Source organism: Eptatretus burgeri, chromosome 4 (genome assembly GCF_056783735.1).
Source record: "Eptatretus burgeri isolate ZD-2024b chromosome 4, Ebu_testis_v1, whole genome shotgun sequence".
Taxonomy (NCBI): Eukaryota; Metazoa; Chordata; class Myxini; order Myxiniformes; family Myxinidae; genus Eptatretus; species Eptatretus burgeri.
The window spans coordinates 134255008-134279724 of NC_140964.1; the positions used below are offsets into that span (position 1 = coordinate 134255008).

Sequence of the window (24717 nt, forward strand, 5' to 3'; positions counted from 1 at the left end):
TTGAGTCCTGGGAGGGTTCCATTCCACCTTCTGAAACCCAAATTATGGAGATAACAAACGACACACACACACACTGGAGTGAAAAGGATCTAATTAAGAAAAAAAAAAAAAAAAAAACAACAGCAGTTCTGTTTGTCATGCAGAAAAGGCAAAGAAAAATGTCCATACCTTGCGCGAATATCGTAGAGAAGGTGAGCGCGCACGAGTCGAAGCCTGGCTAATGTTGCTCACGATGGACACTGCATCAGCATCACCGTTGTTACAGATCTCGAGCACCTCAAGGTGGATCTTCACATTGGTGTCAGTGATGCCCCCTCCTCCACAGCCAGCCATTCCACCACTTGATCCTGCCTCTGGCTGGTGGCCGACACTTTTAGATCGGTACACTTCAACCTTCTGAGGCACCGGTAGGGCATGCGACCCAGTCCCGCTCACTTCATAAGTGGACAGCGACAAGGTTTTTCCAGTTGGAGATCGTAATGAAACCATTCCTTGGATCGCACATAATTGTGTAGCCAAGCCACTCCCAGCTCTCTGCAGCAAACATAGAAATATATAGCATCAAATTATCGGATATTCAAGCAACTTTGGTGCAGGAGGAGGCTATTCGGCCCATCATGCCTGAGTTACACCAACACCAGATACCATCACCCATTCAGACACAAGCTTCCTTCAAGTCCTGCCAATATCTCTGCACCCTTCTATTTCCAAAGTATCTAGGCACATATCCCATTCCAATTTAAACCTATATACTCTTCCTGCTCTCATTACCTTTCTCGGGAAACCATTCGATGCATTAACTGGGACGCTCGGTCGAGTGCATACCTCCGTCACCTGAACAGTTTACATTTTGTATCCCACTGAGAGGCCAGATCTGCATTTAGACCTTAATCAAAATCTAATCAGCTTATTTTCATCACCCACCCAACTCATCTACCAAGTTTTCTCATATTCCAGCCACAACCTTTTGAGATATCATTAAACATATTCTGGTTTTGGCCCCAAAAAAATGAAGAAACACCTAAAAATTAATGTATCTAAATCCAGATCTTCACCAAAATTGATTCAATTTGTCCATGTCACACACTCGAGTCTACAAAGTTTGGGCAGAATCCGTTCATAACTTTTTGAGATTCTGTGTTATACGGGACATCATTTTTGGCCTTATCTCTTAATGGTGAAGAATCACTTAAGGAGCTATCGTATCCAGATCTTCACCAACATCTAATCAGTTCCTCCTGTTTTTGAGATATCCTACTTGCAGACAGACAAGCCGACGGGTTAAAACATAACCTCTGTCCACCTTCGGTGGTGGAGGTGACAACTTTCTGAATGAACGACCCACATACGGCCTTATATTAATTCTGTGCTGGCTCTCCTCTTTTTCACTTTCAGGCTATGACCTCTTATCCTTTCACTATCTATTCTGCTTAGAAACTGTTCTGCACTTATTTTGTCAATACCCTTCATTATCTAAACATCTCTATCAGATCCCCTCCGATCCCCTCTTTTCTAATGTACAAGGTTCTGTCTCCTTCATTCCCTCCTCATAGCTTAGTCTAGCTAGACCCAGAGTCAATCGCGTCACTCTATGCTGAACCCTCTGCTTGACAGCTGCGTCCTTCCTCGGTTGTCACGACCAAAACTGTACACACTATTGTAGATGAGGCCTCATTAAATTCCTACACATTGTCAACACTTCTTCTGATTTCTAATTTATCCTCCTACAAATACAACCTAACACCTTGGTAGGTTTACCTATAGCTGCCTGCCATTAGACTGTCTGCTTACCCCCTCGTATCTATTACCACCCCCAGATCATTCTCCTGCGTGACATGTTCTGAGATTGATGCAATCTCTATTTTCATGATTATTACCCATCCCCAGCACCTAAAATTTCTTTATGTTAAGCAACATCTGCCAATAATTTGCCAAATCTATAAAAGTATCTCGACTTTCCTGAATCTGGTCAACCCCCTAGTTCTGTTATCCACCTTACCTCCAAGCTTTGCATTACCTGCAAAATTTCGAAAACCAACTCTTACCCCACAATCCAAATCATTCACGTAAACTACGAATAACTGAGATGGCATCTCAAAATGCAAAGCTCCCCCGTGTCCGCTTTGTACTCGCACTAAACTTGATGAAAACAACAGCTCCAAAAAAAAAAAAGAAATTGCACATTTTATCAATCAGTGTTCTCCATCGTCTCATAAAATAAAGATTTGTTGAAAATTTGATAACAAAATCTCAAATGGAAAAAAAATAAAGTTATGGCTTGGACGCACACACATACACGTACACAATCAGTTGCGAAACCCCATCTCCTGTTACGTGGGGGACGGGTTAATAATGGTCACAGTACTGATCCCTGAGATACCCCATTACTTACATCCTCCCAGTCAGATATCTTCCCACTCACAGCGACACTTTGGTTACCATCACTAATCCAGTTTGCAATCCAGTTCACTACCTGACCAGTCAATCCACAAGCCCTCACCTTAGCTAGCAACCTCCTCTGTGGTACCTTATGAAATGCCCTTTCAAAGTCAAGATACACCACATCCACTGCACTTCCTCAATCTATCCAATCGGAAACTGCTTCATAGAACTCCAAAAGATTTGTTAAACGTCAATTGTTGACTTCCTTTAATTAGTTTGTATTCATTGAAATGGTTCCACATCTGGTCCTTAATTAATGTCTTCAGGACCTTCCCCACAACTGAAGTCAAACTAACAGATCTACAGTTTCCCAAATCTTCTCTGGATCCTTTCTTAAATAAGGGTGCTACATTTGCTACTCTCCAATATTCTCCCACCTCCACTGTCTCTACCACATTGGGATCGTTACTTAAAAAGAGGTCCAACACAGAACTCCCCCTCGTGGGCTCTTCTCTAAACTGGTTTAAAAGCAATCTTGGATAGTAGACAGAAAAATCCTCATCTGCTCGGCCTTTCCTCTTTCCTGGACCCAATCTATCCCTGCCAAGTTTGAAAAAAAATATATAAAAAACCCAATATCAATACTCTTCCCTTGCTCATGCCTTTTTAAATTCTTCACATATCCATCGTTCCTGCTCTTCGCTCACACCAAGAACCCTATAAAAGCATCTTACTGTTCTTACAATCCCGAATCTCAAACGACACAGATTCCGATACAGAAATTCCCTCCTTCGTGTCATCCCTTTCCATCAATGCAACACTATCTTTCACCCAGATTGCAACATCTCCTCCCTTTTTCTCTTTTATACCACACCCAGAATAGTACTGCAGCATAGCAAACCAATTGTTCGACTTTTCATAAAAGCACCAAAATTGGTACATATGTTGACTAATGTATTCTGAACAATTCTGGATATGGAGCCACTCGAGATTTTGCCTTGGTCAGCTTTGGTGGCCATTTTGGAAAATGGCCGCCATTCTACTTCAACAACGTGGGATATCTGTCATTGTTATTCTCTTTGTAGGTTTCTCAGAGGTGATAAATACTCCATGTGATGTGCATTTACAAAGAAAAACAATGCAAATGTCATTTGTGTTGATTTATTATATTTCCAACCATTGTATTGGGGAAAAATGGTCATTTTTATGGGAAAATCCATTTTCGCGCACAGCATCAGCGACAGGTTCAGAAGTATTTTGTTGTGGTGGTGGTAGTGGTGGGAGTGGTGTTGTAATTGGTAATATTGGCTACATGTGGCCCATGCTGCAGAACATGATCACCGTCGGATTCAAGTTCGAACCGTAGACACCGACGTCGTCGTCTTGGCGGTGATGGTAGCCCAGGCACTACCATGCGTGGATGAACTCTGGATTGTCTTTGGGACGGGCAAGAAATACCGCTACATCCCTGCCCATGAAATAGCTGCCACCCTCGGTCCACAGAAGGCACGTGCCCTCCGTCTTCCACGCCATCACCGGATGTGACACGGTATCAGCATTCGTGGGGCATGGGAAGAAATATGCCTGGGCCACATGGAACTCGTTTTCAGAACTGACAGATTCTCTTGTGACCCTGACCACCACGCCAGTCAACATCCAGGATGACACAATGCACTGCATTGAAAGGTTTGTGGTGCTCCTCTATGACCGCACCAGCCCATATACGGACGTCAACGAGGCTAGAAAGAAACTCTTCACCAAGAGGAACTCCGACCAGCGCATCCCACCTACCTACGATGCTTTGGAACAGCATGTGAAGAGATCAGTCCTCCAGGGTGGCTATGTCTGGGGGCAGGTCTTGGTCCCTCAACCCGTGCTTCCATCACCAACAAGCTGGGGCTGGCGGCAAACAGAGGATGGGTCCCTGAGGCTTCACAAAGCTCCTTCAAGCTGGTGTCGTGCGGCTTCAAAAAAGGCTGTAGAAACCGCTGCAAATGCAAGAAGGCTCATCTGCAATGCACTGGACTGTGTGCTTGTGAGGGAGAATGCCAGTAGACAGACGCAGTAGACACAGACCGAGATATCGGCCTCGCTTAGAATGTGCAAATGCAAAGTCGCATTGCTTGTAAAAGTGTTGACTTCTTGATCCAGAGCCAGTACACTTGAGCTCAGAAGCTCATATTATACTAGACTGATGTATGCATGTACCATGTGTCCTGGTAGAATGGAAGTAGACAGTAAACCGTAGCCGCTTCAAAGTGAAGTGTGCAATAATTTGACTACATTTTCTGAGTTTGTCATTATCACGATTATCAGTTCCCTTTTCAAAAGAGTAAAGTATGTAATGTATAATGCAATTTTTGTTGATTCCAAACCCATTGAATGTGATGAATATCATTAGACTCTTGTTCTCCAGGCAATAATGGGTACTTTTCAGCGAAAACTTTCAGGAGAGCAGCAATTTACAAATCAAATAATGGCTTTTTTCCCCGAAAATACTGGCTCATAATATTTCAATACGCCTTTTCATGGTCAATTTACTGAATTTTACACTTTCCTTATATCTACCACCAATACAATAAGAAAATAAGAGCATATAGCCAATTTCGCTAAAGTAGAATGGTGGCCATTTTGGAAAATGGTCGCCGAAGCTGACCAAGGCACAATCTCGGGTGGCTCCATATCTAGAATTGTTCAGAATACATTATTCTACATCTGTACCAATTTTTGTGCTTTTATGCAAATTTCAACAATTGATCTGAAATATCAGACTACGCTGCAGGACTAGAAACCCTGTAGCCATTCGTTCCAGTCCTCCAGTTATATTGCTTACAGCAACTCTGTCGTAGCCATCGCTATCCAGCTCTTCCATCTTTCAATGAAGCTCCGGGCATTTGTATGAAACACCTTCAATCTTTCCCTTCCATTACCATCTCCTGCGGCTCCAATCTTCCGACCAAATCCTTGAATGTGGACGGAAGGTCGTTTTCACCCGTTTGTTTGTTTGTCTGTGTCTGTGAGCAGCATAACTCAAAAAGTTTCAGAAGGGATTCTGAGGAAACTCAGTGGACAGGTTGGGAGTGAGACAAGGACAAATTGATTCGATTTTGGTGAGGATCGGGATCTCGATCCGGATACTGGATTTTTTTTAAAGTAATTCTTCACCGTTGAGAGATCGGGCTAAAAAAAACGATACGTAGCAGAATATCTCAAAACGTTGTGGACGGATTATGACAAAACTTGGTAGATGTGTTGAGTAAGTGCCGACAACAAGCACCATGCCTTGATCCGGTGATGACACTACCAAGAGGGTCCAAAGAACCTTGACTTGTCCAAAGAACCAGACACCACCTTTTTCGAGGTAGGCATACCTCTCTTCTGCAGTGGAATAGAAAGAGACCTCCTATCTGTCTGCAATGACAAAGTGAGAGGTCCATCGACTCAACTTCATCATTGGAAATTCCAATGATCTTGAAGGGCTTGGTTTCCACAGTATCAAGCGAAGCAAGGTGTGAGGCAGGGGAACCACCCCAGAGGAGAGGGCAGTACTCCATTAAGCTGTCGATAAAGGCATTGTTGGTGGACATGAGTTCAGTTGTGCTAACGATGAATTGCATGACTTTGGGGACCAACTTTTGAATCTGGTTTGCTCAAGAAAGATCACGGCTGATCGTAAGAACCAGGAGTTTAAACGACTGAACTTCCTCAAGTGGATTATTGAGAAATTACATTGTGGGGGGGAGGTTTGCCAGATTGTCCTTCCAGAGAGAGAGAGAGAGAGGGATTTCTCAGGATTGATAAACATTTTCAAGTGTTGTACCATCTTGTGATTTTGTCAAGGTCTGAAGAGTGGGAAGAGTCTGCTGCATGTCTGTCAAAAGGATGATGGATGCCCGAGCAGAGTGTGCAGTCATCAGCAAATAGATAATAATGATTTTCCAAAGTCACATCGATTGTTGATAAATATTAAGAATCATGTAGGGCCTGGAACACTGCCTTGGGGAACTCCACCCTAAACAGGGAGAGGAGCTGAAAGGATTCCATTGAGAGATAAGCGTTGGATATGAGAACAGAGGAACTCAGTCAGCCATGTGTGGAGTTGGCCTTGGATGATATTGGCACAGAGCTGGGAAAGCAAGGCGGGATTGCTCGACTGTATCGAAAGATCGAGATATGTCCAAAGATACGGCCCTGATCCCATGTCCGATATTGAGGGCCTCCATCCATTGTTGGGAGAGTAAAGACAGCATGTCCAAGGTAGAGTGACCTGATCTGAATCCAAATTGGTGATACGAGATGAGCCTGTTGGAGAATGGAAGGATTTTATGTCACCTGTAATGATGGATTCCATGACGTTCCGGATGATTGGAAGTAAACTGATAGGTCTGTAGTTGAGGGCATCAGTTTCTGTACCTTGTTACCTCCGCCACCGAAGGTGGATGGAGGTTATGTTTTCACTCCAGTCTGTCTGTGAACAGGATATCTCAAAAAGTTGTGGACGGATTCAGACGAAATTTTTTCGAGAGGTTGAGTGTGCGATAAGGATGAAATTATTAGATTTTAGTGAACATCCGGATACGGATACCAGATTTTTCGTTTTTTTAAGTGATTTTTCACCGTTGAAAGATAGGGCCAAAACGATATAGATAGCACAACAAATATATAGCACAATATCACAAAAGATTGTGAACAAGTTACGACAAAACAAGCTTGACGAGTTGGATAAGTGACAAGAACAAGCCGATTCGATTTTGGTTCAGGTGCGTATCCAGATCCGACCTATCGGTGCGATACAAAAGGTAAACTCTTCAGCCTGGTGGAGGTAGACACACTATCGAGTGCCGTTCTAGTTTATGCTACGTGGTGACATTGGCTGATTCGATGAAAGAAGACCTAGAGCACAAACGATGGGTGAAAATGACAGAGAGAGGATGTGCAAGAGCAGCAGAGCAGGTTTTTTCAGGACACGTGAGCTGATTCCCTCTGTCCCACACCCTGTCCCGTCCAGTTGCAGGATCAGAATCAAAATCGGAGTCGAGCGGTGCCAGAAATGTATCCACCTTCTCAGGTGTAAAAGGTAAAGAGTCCAGGAGCAGTTGGGTGCAACTGGGTCGGGTAGGTACAGAGAGCGAGGGGTTGGAGCCACAAGATTTGGAAGCAAACACAGAATTGAGGCCTTCAACCTTCTCATGAGCAGAGTCGGCTGGACAAGCTGCTAGGTTCCAGGGTGGAGGGGAAGCTGGGCAGGTGCAGACGGGATGGGGGGTTGCGGGGCTGGGGGATGGTTAGGACAGGAATTTTAAATTTGGCCAAGGTGCCAACGATGGCTTGCCTACTCTTTGCGAAACACACCATGGGATCTTTAATATCCACCAACTAATGCTGACAGATGGCATGCCCAGTTTGACGTCCATCCGAGGGACGGCACACACATTGATGCCTCGCCCTGCTTGTGAGACGCCAGGATGACAGAACTATAGAGAGGCCGAGATTCAAACACAGGCTAGATGGCTCAGCAGACGGCTCAGAGGTGAGTGTGCAAAACCAGATGTAGCAAACTCGTCTTTAAGCTGTGTCATTTGGGTTTGATTTCTGACCTGACTATTGACTGTTCGATAGGCGTTTTCGCAAACAGGGCATTGCATCACTGAGTGAGCTGTCCTGTCCATCTGTCGGTCCAGTTTATCAGCATTTGCTCCTTGTTAACATAAAAGACCCATGGTTTGTCTCACAAAGGGTAGGCTGTTGTGTGCAGGGACCTTGCCGAGTACCATAATTGCTGCCCCAATGGAAAAAAAAATTACCCATTGTAATCCTGAACACCAGACTACTTTGGCAGCATGGAACCAGCACTCTGCAACAAACAGCTAATGGATGTGTGATGCATCAAAGCAAGTAAAATATTCAGTATTACCTGTCTTGGAGCTCTGTCAGACATGCTCCGAACCCATTCCCAGTCAGGCGACTCAGCATGAAGGCCAGCTTCACGGCTCTGAGAGCCCTCGGCCCGGTTGGAAGACCCATTTGTTCCTCCAATGCCATTATGTCCATTGGAGATGGTCGGTCTGCGCTCAGAGCGTCTGCGTTCACTGCATTGCATCGATGCGGGACGTCGAGCATGTCCGGCAAACATGGCCGACACTTCATCACGAAAGTCACAAGGCAACACTTGAGCACTAACGAGGTGTGATCCCCTCCTGCTGCGACTGCCACCAGCACCGCTTCTGCCCTCCCTGCCATCAGCTCCTTCAGCCGCAGGTGTCATGAATACAGATGTTGCAGAAGGCACTGCAAGCATCACAGATCCCAACACTTAATGCAAACAATCAATTTCCAAATACTTACATCATAAATACTGCGGAAATCATCCTCGTCTTTCGGCTCATTAATTTCATCAAACAGTTCATTTCCTTTTCCTTATCTCAAGACCTCACTGTTTCACTGCTGCCTTTTTTGCTTTGAGCACCATTTTTATCCAAGTCGGTGATATCCAAGCTAACTCAACAGCTAACCACCATGACAACAAAGCAAAACATTACTGCAGGACACTCATCTACATGATTGGCTGTGTGGATATTTGTAGACGCAGCTTCCCCCCAACTTTCCATGGAAGTCTGTTATGAGCAGACTTCTGCTCCTACTTCACTTTGTATTTGTAGACGCAGCTTCCCCCCAACTTTGATAACGCAGGATATTTGTAGGCTGTGTGGAGAGAAAGTCGGAAGGATGTTGCATGAAACGGTCAAGGACATGATCGAAACTGATGGGGAGAGGAGGATTAGAAAAAGTTGTGCTAATGCACATGCCTACCTTGTCGATATATCGCATTAAATTGCGATATATTTAATATATATGATTGGCTGTGTGGCTATAAAACCACTATATATATATAATATATATGATTGGCTGTGTGGCTATGATTGGATATAAAACATGATTGGCTGTGTGGATATTTGTAGACGCAGCTTCCCCCCAACTTTCCATGGAAGTCTGTTATGAGCAGACTTCTGCTCCTACTTCACTTTTGCTTGTAGAGTTTCAGGAATTACGAGTTAAGTAAGTTTAAAATGACCGTTTTTACAGCCATTTTTCCCTGCTGTGCAGGGGTTTGGCTTTTTGTGAGGCAATGTTTTATGGCCGGATGCCCTTCCTGACGCCAACCCTGGTCGCCTCTTACGACACACAGGGATATGGTACACCTATTCTAACCGGGGCATACACCGGGACCAGTACACTGGCACTCATTTCGCCGACCTCGGAAGGATGACAGGCTGAGTCAACCCCCTGGTGTTAATTCAGCAGCCAACGGGGCTTGAACTCAGGACACTGGGGATCCCAAGCCGCCACCCTAACCACTAAGCCAACACCAGGCTTGAGTTAAGTAAGTTTGAGGGAGAGTAAATGCATGTAATTTGGCCTTTTTACTCACCGTGCAATTGAAACAAGGATCAAGAGCATAAGGTGAGACTAAAGAGCAAGTCGGCGTGCAGGGGAGCCATGTCGCATGAAACCTCGGAAAGAATCCTCACGAACTTGAGACTCTTGTTGGCTCATGTGCATCCCCAAGTCGAGGCCCATATGAGGGTGAAGATGATGCTCTTTATGTATCGGAATCACGAGGGTCTGTGAGTTGTTCCGATAACAAGAAGAAAGTTTGCAGGAAACCCAGACAGGTCAAAGAGAAGGTACAGGCGAAACGCTTGAAGAGACACCAAGAAGACACATTGCAGAACCATTTTTTGCCATGGACAACAAGGTTGGAAGTTCGTGATGAAACATGTGGCATGCGTGCGATGGTCCTGCATGGGGGATCAAGACATGACATTGATATGTATAACGTGTTCGACAGCAAGTCAAACCATGTACATCGGTTCTGCGGTGGCTGTGAAAAAGTGGTCCTCCAGGCCATGGAAGCAGCAGTGGCAAGGGATGATGGGGATGTCAACTTTATAAGCGGCAAAGCATTTCACGAGGAAGAAAATGGAGTGACAGAGCAAGTCGGAAGGATGTTGCATGAAACGGTCAAGGACATGATCGAAACTGATGGGGAGAGGAGGATTAGAAAAAGTTGTGCTAATGAACATGCCTACCTTGTCGATATATCGCATTAAATTGCGATATATTTAATATATATGATTGGCTGTGTGGCTATAAAACCACTATATATATATAAAATATATATGATTGGCTGTGTGGCTATGATTGGATATAAAACATGATTGGCTGTGTGGATATTTGTAGATGCAGCTTCCCCCCAACTTTCCATGGAAGTCTGTTATGAGCAGACTTCTGCTCCTACTTCACTTTGTATTTGTAGACGCAGCTTCCCCCCAACTTTGATAACGCAGGATATTTGTAGGCTGTGTGGAGAGCAAGTCGGAAGGATGTTGCATGAAACGGTCAAGGACATGATCGCAACTGATGGGGAGAGGAGGATTCGAAAAAGTTGTGCTAATGCAGTGAGATAGACGGATGATCTATCCAGTTAACCTTCTTCAAATATTTCCATTGGAGGACAGGTACAGTCACAGGCACAGTTTCGAGTTCAAGCTCAAGGCACCAGAATGCAGCCGGCTTTGTTCAGCATGCAGCTAATTGAGGAACTTTTCGACCGTGAGAGGTGTAAGAACAATCTCGTGCTGTATAACGTTGCGGAGTCTAAAGCTTTCGCACCTCTTGGCAGATGACTGAGGCATCAGAATCCTGTGATGAAGAGTGATTGGAGTCGAGTTGGATTGGGCAAATTGACTCGTTGGAATGCCTCACGGTTGTGTCCTTCGTCTGTCGCTATTTGTCATCTTCATGAATGACCTGCCGGCTTCAGTCTATTGCAGTATCTCACATTATGCAGATGATGCTATAGTGTATGGACCAGTCTTTGACCAAGCATCAACTTCGGTCACCCAGAAGCATCCTCATCCAGTCCCCTCTCAACTTCCACTTTCCAACTCCAAGCTTCCTCCCTGTCGCCCCCCCCCGCCCCCTCCGGATTCCTCCCACCCCACACCCTCTCCTTGCTCCTTTGCACATCCAGATGTCCTTCCAGTAGCTCTTTTCCCCCTGTCCCGAACCGTGTGGATCTCAAATATCCGAGGTCTCTGTTCCAGCCAGACATCTCAATCCGGGCCACTGCCGATATACTGGACATCAACTTAACTGAATCCTTCCTCTAACAGGATGTCCCTGACTCATTTGTGTCCCTCCTTTGGCTATTGCCTCCTCCAGTTTGATCAACCTGAACCTGTCCTGGCAGAGGAGTCACCCTTTACATCAAAAACTCAATTTCTCACTCTACATGAACTGTTCTTACACCTCCAAGACCCGAGGAGTACTTCTGGTTGTGAATTCCCCTCCATTCTCAACTCATGGTTGTATGTATGTTGTATCGTCCTCCCAATAATGATGACTCCATCGACATTTCTCTCTCATCCTCTTACTTTCTCACTCTCTGCCAACATGGACCAACTTTTAATCACTCATCCCAACTCAGTAGATGATAAATGTGGTTTCTGGTACGCCCATTCAAATGAATGGGGGGGGGGGGGGGGAAGGGAAAAACTTTCTGACCCAAGCACCAAAAGCTCAAAATAGGAGACTCATTTCCTCCCCACCTATCCCCTTCCCTCCCACACAAGCAAATGTAAAATTGAGACGATGAAAGATTGAGACTTACTGATTAAAGCACTTCTTCCCTTTCATATTTTCATTCCACTCAAAGACCGAACCAACGAATATTTGTCCATGTTCTACTTTCAGGAATAACTTAATTTTCTTATCACATTCATTTCCATCCACTACATTCACAAACAATAACTTGGAACTTGCTTCTTGGTTGAAGTATCTTTGTTGAGCAAAGATAAAATGATAAACTTCTCTTAATGCTCTTGTCTGACAAACTGCTGAGCCACATATCATTTTGAGATTGTTGTAAATTGTTTTTCCATTGTTCAATTGATAACCATCAAAGTTTTCAGTCCATTCAAGGATATTTATTTTTCTCTTTCCATCCTCCAACCTATTTGTAATTAAATTTATCTGCTTATTTGTTTTATCTACTTTTACCCTGGTTATTTCTTCCAAAAGACTTATTTGATATTTCTTACATTCATTATGTTTCCCATTTAAATACCAAGGCTGATTACATCTCCACTCTTTGTTTTGGTTATTGCTTGGTTCTATCATTTAGAAATCAGTAAAAAGATGGCGGTTGCCTGTTAAAATCCCCAACCCAATATCTTAACACTAAAACTTGTCACCACAAGGGAGACTCTTGATTCCATTCTCTAAAATATATATATATATATATATATATATATATATATATATATATATATATATATATATATATATATATATATATATATATTTATCATCAAAAGCTCCTAATGCTTTCTTATTTTAGCTTCTCATCACACCTTTCAATGTTATTATTATCAATATACGTGAAAGCATAAGACTTTGATCTCAATCCTATACATTCACTCATGACCTTCCCACATAATTCATCTTTGAACTTACCAATAACCTTTTTATTCTTTGATGAAAACAACACATCACCTGACATAATTACTTGTATCATCTTCATCTATCTATAATTCCAGCAATCTCTGTGTGTGTGTCTGTCTGTGTGTCTGCGACCGCCGTTTCTCGACAACCACTGGTCCGATCTAATTGAAACTTGCCAGGAATATTTCTGGGGACCTGTGGATGTGCCATTTCAAGATTTGATATTAATCGGACAAGCGGTTCCCAAGTTACCGCCATTTATTTGCCAACCAATGACAGGACATGGTGCTATGATATTACGATTGACATCACAATTTTTTTTATTTTTTTTTTGCATGTACGGTCACGCACGTACGGGCACGCACTAGTCTATCTATAATTCCTGCAATCTCTGTGTGTGTCTGTCTGTCTGTCTGTCTGTCTGTCTGTCTGTATGTGTGTGTGTGTCTGCAACCACTGTTTCTCAACAACCCCTGGTACGATCTAATTGAAACTTGCCAGGAATATTGCTGGGGACCTGAGTATGTGCCTTTTCAAGGTTTGATATTAATCGGACAAGCGTTTCCCAAGTTACGGCCATTTATTTATCAACCAATGACAGGACACGGTTCTACGACATCACGATTGACGTGACAATTAAAAAAAAAAAATTTTGCACGTACGGGCACGCACGTACGTCTACGCACGTACGGGCACACACCTACAGGCATGTGAGAGTGAAGGAACGGCCTGTGTGTTTGTTGTTTCTGGCACGCGGTTTGAAAGTTTTTTTTTTTTGCACGTACAGCCACGCAGGTATGGCCACGCAGTACGGGCACACAACTACGGGCCCGCACTAGTCTATCTAAAATTCCAGCAATCTCTGTGTGTGTGTCTGCGACCGCTGTTTCTCGACAACCACTGGTCCAATCTAATTGAAACTTGCCAAGAATATTGCTGGGGACCTGTGGATGCGCCCTTTCAAGATTTGATATTAATAGGACAAGCGGTTCCCAAGTTATGGCCATTTATTTGCCAACCAATGACAGGACACGGTGTTATGACGTCACGAATGACGTCACAATTATTACTTTCGAAATCTATATTGATGACTTCCGTCCTTTGTTTGTGTGTTTGTTTGTTTTTGTGTGTGTGTGTGTGTTTGTATGTTTGTGTGTTTGTGTGTTTGTAGGCACGATAACTCGAGAATGGAAGAAGTTACCATTGTCAAATTACACCAAGTGATTCAGGAGGGAGATGGGTAGCGCTGATTAGATTTTGGTCAAAATCGGTCAAAGGTCAAGGTCACAGTGAGGTCAAACGTAATTCCGTAAATTCATGTGGAGAAATGGAGTATTTTTACTTCGGTCGACATTACGAGTTCGTTTTAACTTCGATTTTAATTTTGGCTTTGGTTTTTGTGATCGCTTAGGACGCTGTTGTCTGGGTTGTCAAAATTCTGGTAAAAATCGGATGTTTTGGAGACGTTTTAAGATTATATAAAAAATATTTCACTCACCGCGTCACGGCTCGTCACGTGGTGCAGCGCGCTCGAGCAGAGGCGTCGTTGAGTCACGTAAAGGTTTTCCGTGTGCACGCTGACGGTGTTTTCGATAAAGATGGTGTTTAAAAGTCTTTTTTTTATCCCAATTAAGGTTATCGTCGCATGCCTGACTCGCTAAGCCGTCGGATTATGTAAAGATTGTTGGTGAATGGCCGAATATTACGGTTTTGTGACTTTGATAAAATAATATTAAATAATTGCGTGGAGAAATGGAGATTTTTGCTTCGGTCGACGTTACAATTTTTGATGGTTTGGGACAGAATCATCGTAGAAACTTCTGGTTTGCGTCGCTACCTTCTCGAGAGACAGCTTTTATTAGACAAGGTCAGAGGTCAAGTTGACGATTTCGTAAGTACTAGTCAATGACTGCTTGTTTTTTTTGGTTTTTTTTGCACGTATGGCCACGCACGTACGGGCACGCACCTACAGGCACGCAAGTACCAGCACGCACAAGTCCAGTATACATCAACATTATCAATCATATCCTTAAACATCACTTGTGTTAATTTCCAATATAAAACTATATGTATCCATGTATAACAATGACACGTTATCCTTATACTTTGGTTTTAAATTACAAGAGTAATAGTCATACATTAACGACTTTGACAAGTCAAGAATTGTTGTTCCAATATAAATAGGTTTATCCATTTCAATACTCTCTTTTTCAATCTTTTCAAGGATACTTTCAAAATCAGTATATATCACAAACGGATGTTTTAGAGATTTGTTAAAATCTTTGCACGATATGTTTGAACCTGCTTTTGGCAAATTGCTTATGGTTGATTTATGATTACAACAATATTTCGAATGTTGATTTAATCGTTCTTTTGTGTGAAAGGAGTTGAGACATCTCTTACAAGGATACGTTTTACATTTTCTCTTGAAAAGTTGTGATTTTGTTAATCTTGATAAATTTTTGATGAAAGTATAATGTGTCTAAACTGAATGTCTGAATGTCTAAAGTCTAAAGCTGAATGTCTAAACTCGGTGTTTGCAGCTAAATCTTGTGTCCTAAACCCATCACTATCTCTACCCACTTTACCCAGTCGCACCCAACTGTCCCTGGACTCTGTATCCTTTTCTCCTGACAAGGTGGAGAGCTTGCTTTCAAACCTCGAGTCAGATTCTGCAACCGGTCCAGACGGCATCAGCCCACGTGTCCTCAAAGCCTGCTCTTCTGCTCTTGCTCACCCTCTCTCTGTTCTATTCACCCTCTCATTTGCCCAAGGTCATCTGCCATCTGCTTGGAAAATTGCTAACATCACTGCCCTGCATAAAAAAGGTGCAAAAACAGATCCCTATAACTACAGACCAATCAGCCTTCTCCCAATCATCAGCAAGGCGATGGAATCCATCATCGCTTCAGATATGAAATCCTTCCTCTTCTCCAATGGCTTGATTTCCAATCATCAATTTGGTTTCAGACCAGGTCACTCTACCCTGGATATGCTGCTTCTGCTCTCCCATCAATGGACGGAGGTCCTCAATGCCAGACAGGAAATCCGAGCCGTATCCCTGGACATATCACGTGCTTTTGACACAGTCTGGCACCCTGCCCTACTCACCAAACTCTCTTCCCATGGTATTCAAGGCCATCTCCACTCATGGCTCGCAGACTTCCTCTCCTGTCGCAGTCAACGTGTGGCCCTAAATGGAGTTCTTTCATCCCCTCTTCCTGTGCAGGCTGGAGTTCCTCAAGGTAGCGTTCTGGGCCCTGTTCTTTTTCTGGTTTTTATCAATGATCTCTCGGACTCTCTGGAAAATCCTCTATTTCTCTTTGCCGACGACTCCACCCTCTGCCGTACCATCTGTCATCCCTCAGACCGGCAAGCAGCAGCTTCTTCGCTCACTGCAGATCTGGATAAAATCACAAACTGGTCCAACATGTGGAACATGTCTTTCAATCCAGACAAATCTCACACTCTCACTATGTCTCTTCGAAAGGACCGTTTACAAAACCCCCCATCCACTTTCTCAACAATCCTCTGGAAGAAGTCTTTTCTTTCAAGCTTCTAGGTCTCACTATCTGCCATGACCTTTCCTGGGAAAGTCACATTTCCAACCTCGCCTCAAAAGCCAGTCGCCGACTGGGAATCCTCCGTCGTGCCAAGTCCTTCCTCGGCCCTCTTGAGCTCCTGACCACTTACAAAGCTTTTGTCCGTAGCCTGATGGAGTACTGCTCTCCCCTCTGGGCTGGTGCTCCTGCCTCCCACCTTTCTCGGCTTAACGCTGTCGAAACCAGGGCATTTAAGATCATCGGCATCTCCCGCAATGAAGCTGAGTCTTTGGGCCTCTCACTCAATCACCGCAGGTTGGTCGGTGGTCTTTCTGTCTTCTACCGACTCCTCTCCAGCCTTGCCCCCCTGCTCTCTCTGCGATTTGTCCCCACCACATTTCCACAGGGCGCTCAAGGTCCGCCAACAACCCCCTTCTGGTAAAACTACCAAAATCACGAATCACTGCTCATCTTCAATCTTTCATTCCTCTTTTTCCCGCCTTTGGAATAAACTTCCTCACTCTATTCTTTCCCATTCTTCCCTCCAGGCTTTCAAAACAGCTGTTCACCACCACCTCTTATCTTCCCCCATCCAAATCCTCGATCTTTTCTACCCCCGATAATCCACCCAAGCCCACTTCCTTCATTTCTCCTGCTTTCCTTCCTGAAAGTCCCTGTAATGTCCATCTTCTCTTCGCCATGTTCCCCGTCCCATCCCCATCCCTCTCCCTTCCACAGTTCACCTAATGTGTCTGTTCCCCACTGTTTTGTCCCTTCCACTCCCGCCCCTCTTGTCTCATGCCTCCTTGCTGTGAGTTATGTGTTTGCTCTCATATGAGCCTCGACCAAGGTATACAAAAAAAAAAAAAAAAAATGTGATTTTTCCTTTGAAGTAAAGTAGAGAAGGTCAATGTGTGTTTCATCATTTTTATAGTTGTTTGAAATTTTTTTATATCAACCCGATACCTGAGTATCAACCACTCTCACAAGGTTTTAATGCTGGTCTTCAAAAAGAAGATATAATCTGTTTATTTAAACTTCAAAACAAACAAAATGATAACAACAATGAAGATATAATACAACTATTTTGTGATACACAGAGATATAAAAAGAAATCAAAGCCGATAACTTGTATTCTTAGTGATAATACGGATGATATACCTTTTCCCCAAGATTTGGATAAATCAAAAAAGAACCTCGTTATCTTTGATGATTGTGTTAATGAGAGAAACCAAACGGTAATGGATAGCTACCATGCAAGAGGGAGATATTCTTATTGTAATTGTATTTATCTTAGTCAATCATCCTTTCAACTCCCTCGTCGCTCAATAAGAAACAAGGCTAATACTTTTATTTTATTAAAGTTAAATTCAATACATATAAACAATTTTAGGAGAGACAATTGTTCTACATTATGTAGTAAAAAGAAATTTGAGGATTACATGAAGCACACGACTGAAAAATATAAATATTTTGTTGTGAAACAAGATGAGTTATTAAGGGATATATTTTTTATTTTATAAACAATTACATATATAAATGGCAACTATTGTTATAAATCTTGTGGGTAAATCTGCTTCTGGAAAAAACTTTCATAAATCAAGGTTCTTGAATAGTCCAAATGAAAATATTGTAAATATTTTTTTAAAATTGTATCTATAATTCATATATAATTCTCATGTGATTCATATTGTATCTATAACAACCAGAGCAATGCGACCAGGAGAAGTGGAAGGTGAAGATTATTACTATATTTCAGTGGAGGAACATATGCGATTGAGGAATGAAAGTCAAATATTTGAGGAGGTTTCTCTTGGCACAACAAAATATTCACATTGTAAGAGTGAGTTTAAGAAACTAAAATCTTGTGGTCTTGGAATACTGGAAACTAATCCAGAAGGAATGAGACAAATTATTAAACATCGAGTGGAAATGGAGTTAAGATTTTATCATTTGGTTTTGATGTTGATGAAGAAACTCAATGCAAATGTATGAAAAGCAGAGACAAGTATAAGTGAAGAAAAAATTACAACTCATATTAATGTTAATAAATATTGAAATATATGAAAATGGTGAAATAACAATTGTTTTAATGAAGCATCAGCCATTTTGGACCAGTTGATGAACATGAAAATAATTAATAAATGTCAATACAAAGACATTTTATCCCATATTAAATAAGATGAGAAGCACAATCCTTTGTTTTAATTTCACAACAAGTGACCACACATTTTCATTTCCATACCCACTGAAACTTGATGCAACAAAAGAATACGAGGCGTCTTTATTGTCTATGGAAACTTATAATACCTTGCTTAAAATCACCGAGAAAAATGACAAGTTTAGTTATAATCCGGGAAGTGGATACAAAACGATAACAGTCTCACCCGGAGCATATGAGATTTCTCAAATATCTTCCGAAATTGCTCACCTTATGAAAGAACAGGGTGATGAACCAAAAAATATTGTTATAGACATTCAAAAACATACTTCAAAATCAACGATTAAAGTTAAAAATAACTACAAGGTTGATTTCACAATTGATAATTCATTTCGAGAGTTATTGGGTTTCTCCCCAAAAAAGATTGAAACGAATGGGACGTTTTACAATGATAATGTCATTCAAATATCCTCAGGAATAAATTCGGTATTAATTCACTGTGATTTGATTGATGGTGCTTATAATGATGGAATAAGAACAAATACAATATTTTCATTCAGCGCATACTCAACCCCAATTGGTTATAAATTCAATATGGAACCCAAAAATCTGGTTTATCTCTCTGTGTCAGGAAAAACCATACAGAGTAAATTTTAGGATAACCGACCAAGATAATCGTATGATTTCTTTTCATGGAGAAATTATATCGATCAGAATTCACCTCCGTGAAGTTTTCCAAGAAATAAACACGATGGTTATTGTGAGGAAACACGAGTTGGGAACATATAAAATAATTACAGGGGGATGGGATGTTCCTTTCCCCATACCACAAGAGTGAAGGTATGTATCTTGGTAGAGGATACTATAAACCGAAGAAACAAAGGGGTGTGGGACATCAATTTAGAAAAAAAAGGAGATTTTCAACAACCCCCACTCTTTCAACTCCCCATACCTCCCCCTCTCCTCCCTTGTCCTCCCCTCCCTTCCCCTGCACCCAAAGCCTCCTCCCCTCCCTCTTCATTAATAGTGTGGACCTCAAATATCCGGGGCCTTCGCTCAAACCTTACAGATCTTTCCATACAGGTTGCCACTGACAAACCAGACATAATCTGCCTCAGAGAAACTTTTCACCTTCAAGACGTCTCTATTTCTCACACTCCATGCACTGCCCTCACTCCCCCACATCCCCAGGAGTACCTCTGGCTATAGCTTCCCCTCCACGCCCAACTCATGCTTATATGTGTGTTGTTCCATCCACCAAACAGTGATGACTCCTTTTGCACCCCACTATCCGAAAACATGGACCAAATTCAATCTTCTCATGCGAACTCTCTCTTCCTCATATGTGGTGATTTCAATTGTCATCATGCCAGTTTGCGAGGTGTGGGTACCTCTCTCACCTGCCATGTCACTTCAGCGAAAGCTTTCTGCAACTCATTGGGACTGACTCAATTGGTCAATTTCCCAACCCAGGTCTCAACCAACGGTAATCCATCTCTTCTGGATCTGATTTTGACAAATTTCCCTAAAAATATCTGCTGTTCTTCCTCCACTCTAATCGGTTCTTCTGACCACGTCCTTGTCAAAGTGGACATCTCTCTGGCTCTTATTAGAAAAACCACCTCAGCGCCGTCGAGTCTGGCATTTCACTCAGGCTGACTCAGAGGGTCTCCAAGCAGACAGCAAACTTTGAGACTGGTCTCCCATCGCTACTTTCCCGAACATAAACTCATCCTGGGAATGACTCTTTGCTGATGACTCCACCCTCTGCCATACCATCTGTCATCCCTCAAACCGGCAAGCAGCATCTTCTTCTCTCTCTCTGCAGATCTGGATTAAATCAAAAACTGGTCTAACATGTGGAACATGTCTTTCAATCCGAACAAATCTCACACTCTCTCTACGTCTCTCCAAAAGGACCATTTGGAACCCCCCCCCCACCCCCTACTTTCTCAACAATGCGCTGGAAGAAAGTCCTTTAATTCAAACTTCTAGGTCTCACTATCTGCCATGATCTTTCCTGGGAAAGCTGCATTTCCATCCTGGCCTCCAAAGTCTGTCGCCAACTGGGAATCCTCCATCATGCAAAGTCCTTTCTTGGCCCATCTGAGCTCCTGACAACAAGCAAAGCATTCGTCCACAGCCTGATGGAGTACTGCTCTCCCCTCTGGACTGGTACTTCTGCTTCTCACCTTTGTCAGCTTCACACTGTGGAAACCAAGATAACCAAGATATCATTAGGATGATTGGTATCTCCCGCGATGAGGCTGAGTGTTTGGGCCTCTCACTCTATCACCGCACGCAGGTCGGTGGTCTTTCTGTATTCTACCGTCTACTCTCCAGTCTCCACCCGCCCTCCTGCTCTGTCTGTGATATGTCGTCATCGTCGTAGTCCCCCCACCCACCACATTTGCACAGGGCACTCACGGTCCGCCAGCAACCTCCTTCTGGTAAAACTACCAAAATCACGAATCACTGCTCACCTTCACTCTTTCATTCCTCTTTTTCCCCCACATTTGGAATAAACTCCCACACTCTCTTCAATCCCATTCTTCCCTCCAGGCCTTCAAAACAGCTGCCCACCACCACCTCTTATTTTACCCCATCCAAACCCATGATCTTTTCTACCCCTTTTAATCCACCCCAACCCCACCTCCTTCAAACTCCCTGCTTTCCTTCCTGAAAGTCCCTGTAATGTCCATCTTGAGTACCCTGTGTTCTCCGCCCCATCCCTCTTCCTTCCACAGATCTCCCAATGTCTCTGTTCCCCACTGTTTTTTCCTTCCCTCTCCTGCTCCTCTTGTCTCCTGCCCCCCCACCCCCACCCCCTTGTTGTTCGTTGTGTGTTTGCTCTCATATGGGCCTCAACAATGTATTCCAAAAAAAACAAAAAACCTCTCTCTCCCTCTACCTCTACCACACAACAAACCCTCCCATCTTTCTCAACAACCCTCTCAAAAGAGGTTCAGGCACTGAAACTTTTAGGTCTCACTCTCAGTCATGGTCTTACTTGGGCAAGGCACATTTCATAATTGGCCTCCAGTGCCAGATGCCGACTTGGCATCCTCTGTTGTGCAAAGTCTTTCCTTGGCACACCTGAGCTCCTATCCACCTACAAGGCTTTCATCCGTGGCTCGATGGAGTACTGTTCTCCCCTCTGGGCTGGCTCCCCTGCCTCACTTTTTGCACAGCTTGATGCCGTGGAAACAAAGGCCTTCAATATCATTGGAATCTCTTGTGATGAAGCCGAGTCTATAGGCCGATCAAGTCGCCACCGGTGGTCAGTGGTCCCTGTGTCTTCTTCTGCCTCATTTCTGGACTTGCACCCTCTGCCCTCACAGTGCTCTCCCACCCCCCAATCCCCACCAGGTATTTGCAGGATGCACGTGGTCCACCAGCAACCCCCTCTTCGTGGAACTGCCTCGATAAAAATCGTTGCTCACTTCCACTCATTTATTCCTCTTTTTTCCTCCGTGTGGAACCACCTTCCATACTCTCTTAGATACTGAATCATTCTTCCCTCCATGTCTTCAAGATAGCAGTTCACCACCATGCTCAGTCATCCCCCATCCTAAATGATGATCTTTTCTACATCCATTAAACCACCCCACACCCCTCCCAAAATCTTGCTTACGTATTCATCTTGACAACTTTTGCATTCTCCCTTAACCCTCATTGTCACCTGCATCCCTTGTTTCTGCATCTCCATATACTTTCTCCCTCCTTCCTGCTGTTGGTGTTTTCCCCTTTCTCCTGATGTTCCCTTTGTTGTGTTATGTTCTGATTTTATTGTGTCATCACTCTCCCATTCGCTGAGACAATGTATATATAATATTGTGGATGCTCAATATGTTGAAGTTTTCAAATGGGGTTGAGGCAAGTTGTGGTGTGGTGTGGTGAGTGTTTCAATTTGTACTGACAGTCATCAATGAGTCCTCCAAACTGCGGCACCAACGTGATCCAGTGCCATGCTTCGTGCACATCACAAGACCAACAGGATTACCGTCACTTCCATGGACCTGATGGTGATGATCATGATATTGCACATCATTAGAATGGAGGAACCTAACCCCACGTGAGGTTGTCCATATGCCTGGTGCTGACTTAACGGTTAGAGCGGTGGGCTTGGGATCCTAGAATCCTGAGTTCAATTCCCCCTTGGCTGTTGAATTAATGCCAGTTGGGGTTGACTCTGCCTCTCATCCCTCCGAGGTCAGCAAAATGAGTGCCGGCTTGCTGGTGTCCTGTGTCGGAGTGGCGTCCCATCCAGAAATTGTACCCAATAGCCAAGGAGACTGATGAGGCAGCACCAACGCTCTGCACAGAGTATGGTCCTGATGGATGGATGGATGGTGGTTTGGGTGAATCGATTGAAATTAGCAATCCGTCAAACTGCTTTGGCCTTATTGGCAGGTGCAATACCAGACACTGTTTGTTATAAGCCACGCGAGAGCTGAGTCGCCATTAAAATCGGGTAAAATGCATTAAAAAGGAAGGAAAAAAAAAGTTTCTAATATACGACAGAGCTTGAATTACAAAGCAATATCCGGAGACTAATTTGTGAACACACATCAACCAGCTAACTGAAGGTTCCAGAAGCCCTTTCAATGTGTGGGGACAAAAAAAAAAGATTTAAAGCAGAAAGAAACACTTTGCAACAAAATTCAATAACGTGAGGATGTCAAGACTGAAGAGCAACAAATTGGGCTTTTCAATTTAAGAATAAATCAGCAATAAACGAAATTCGTTCGCGTTAACGCATTGCATTGGTGGGCGAATGTCTCCCAGAATTTGCTTTCCCCACCAAATGTCATGAAATAATAACAGATTGCTAAATCTGTCTTCAAGGAGACCTAAATTCTCGTTGCTATGTTCTGACATGTTTTGACCTTTGACCTATGTAAAATCGAAACTATCCTCCTGAAAAACTTGAAAATAGGAAGGAAACATAAAATGCATGAAAACGAACAGGACTGCATTACAAAATGCTGCTCAATCCATACAGTATTGCTGAGAGTGCAAGGCCACATAACATAGGTGGCCACATAATCAAGGTTCATTAATTCGTAGAAATAGGTCAAAGTTCAGAATTGGGCAGTTTTGGCTTGACGGTTGAGGTCGTTCACTTAAGATCTTAGGGTCTTGAGTTCAAGCACCAGTCGTCGTTGATTTAGCACCAGGTATGGTTGACTCAGCCTGTCATCCTTCTGAGGTTGGCAAAATGAGTCGCAGCTTACTGGTACTGGGGGCACTGCGTCTGCGGCACAGTCATGCCCCCAGAAAATGATGCAGCCAAGCAGACACCGGCTGCGTGCGAATAATTATTTTTGAAGTTCAGAGCAGGCTATAAATTAGGTCAGTGTGACCTACTTCGTGATCATGCGGTTCCGTGACATCGTGAGATGTATTTTCATGTGTATGTGAACGTATAGACATTTGTCAAAGTAAGACACCAGACCAAGGTGCGCCGGCTCTCGTCGGTTGGGACTGTGCGGAAAGTAAAGGTATTTTTGTGCCATCTTTCTGGATTGGTTGAAATATAAATGCTTGGCAGGCCAGAACTAACGTTTCATTTTGTGTACCAATTTGACCTTTGACTCTTCATGGAACCAAAAGAAAAACACACAAACTAATGTCTGTCCACCTCCTTCTGGAGGACATGTGGTATGGTATCACATTGACAATTATTGTCCAGATTGGTTGAAATGCACACGTATGGCAGGCCGAAAACCCCTCACTTTGCAAACCAATTTCGAACTTTGACCCCTGTTAAAAAAATAAACAAACAACAACCCCAAATCCATACATCCATCCATTGTGCAGAGTGTTGGTGTGGCCTAAGCAGTCTCCTTGGCTATTGGGCACAATCCTGGACGGGTCGCCACTCCGACACAGTATACCAGCATGCTGGCACTCATTTTGCCGACCTTGGAAGGATGACAGGCAGAGTCAACCCAACCTGGTATTAATTCAACAGCTGAGCGGGATTTGAACTCAGGACCCAAGGATCCAAAGCCCGCCACCCGAACCATGAAGCCAACACCAGGCATACCCCCAAAAGACCCCACCAAAATTATTCCACCCATCTCTCCAGGGTCTGTTTGCAAAGCACCCTTTCTGCACAAC

The 24717-nt window shown here is 43.4% G+C and overlaps 1 protein-coding gene across 2 annotated transcripts in view; it reads right to left on the minus strand.

Annotated features, from left to right (window-relative positions):
• GPR149 (G protein-coupled receptor 149) overlaps nucleotides 1-24717 on the minus strand; it is an 88106-nt gene that overhangs the window by 18603 nt on the left and 44786 nt on the right. For both annotated transcript variants that reach the window (XM_085880092.1, XM_085880091.1), the window contains 2 exons: nucleotides 8297-8670; nucleotides 169-534 (listed from right to left, as the gene is read on the minus strand). In XM_085880092.1, the coding sequence (XP_085736218.1) occupies nucleotides 169-534; nucleotides 8297-8670 (740 nt within the window). The remainder of the gene's footprint in view (nucleotides 1-168; nucleotides 535-8296; nucleotides 8671-24717) is intronic.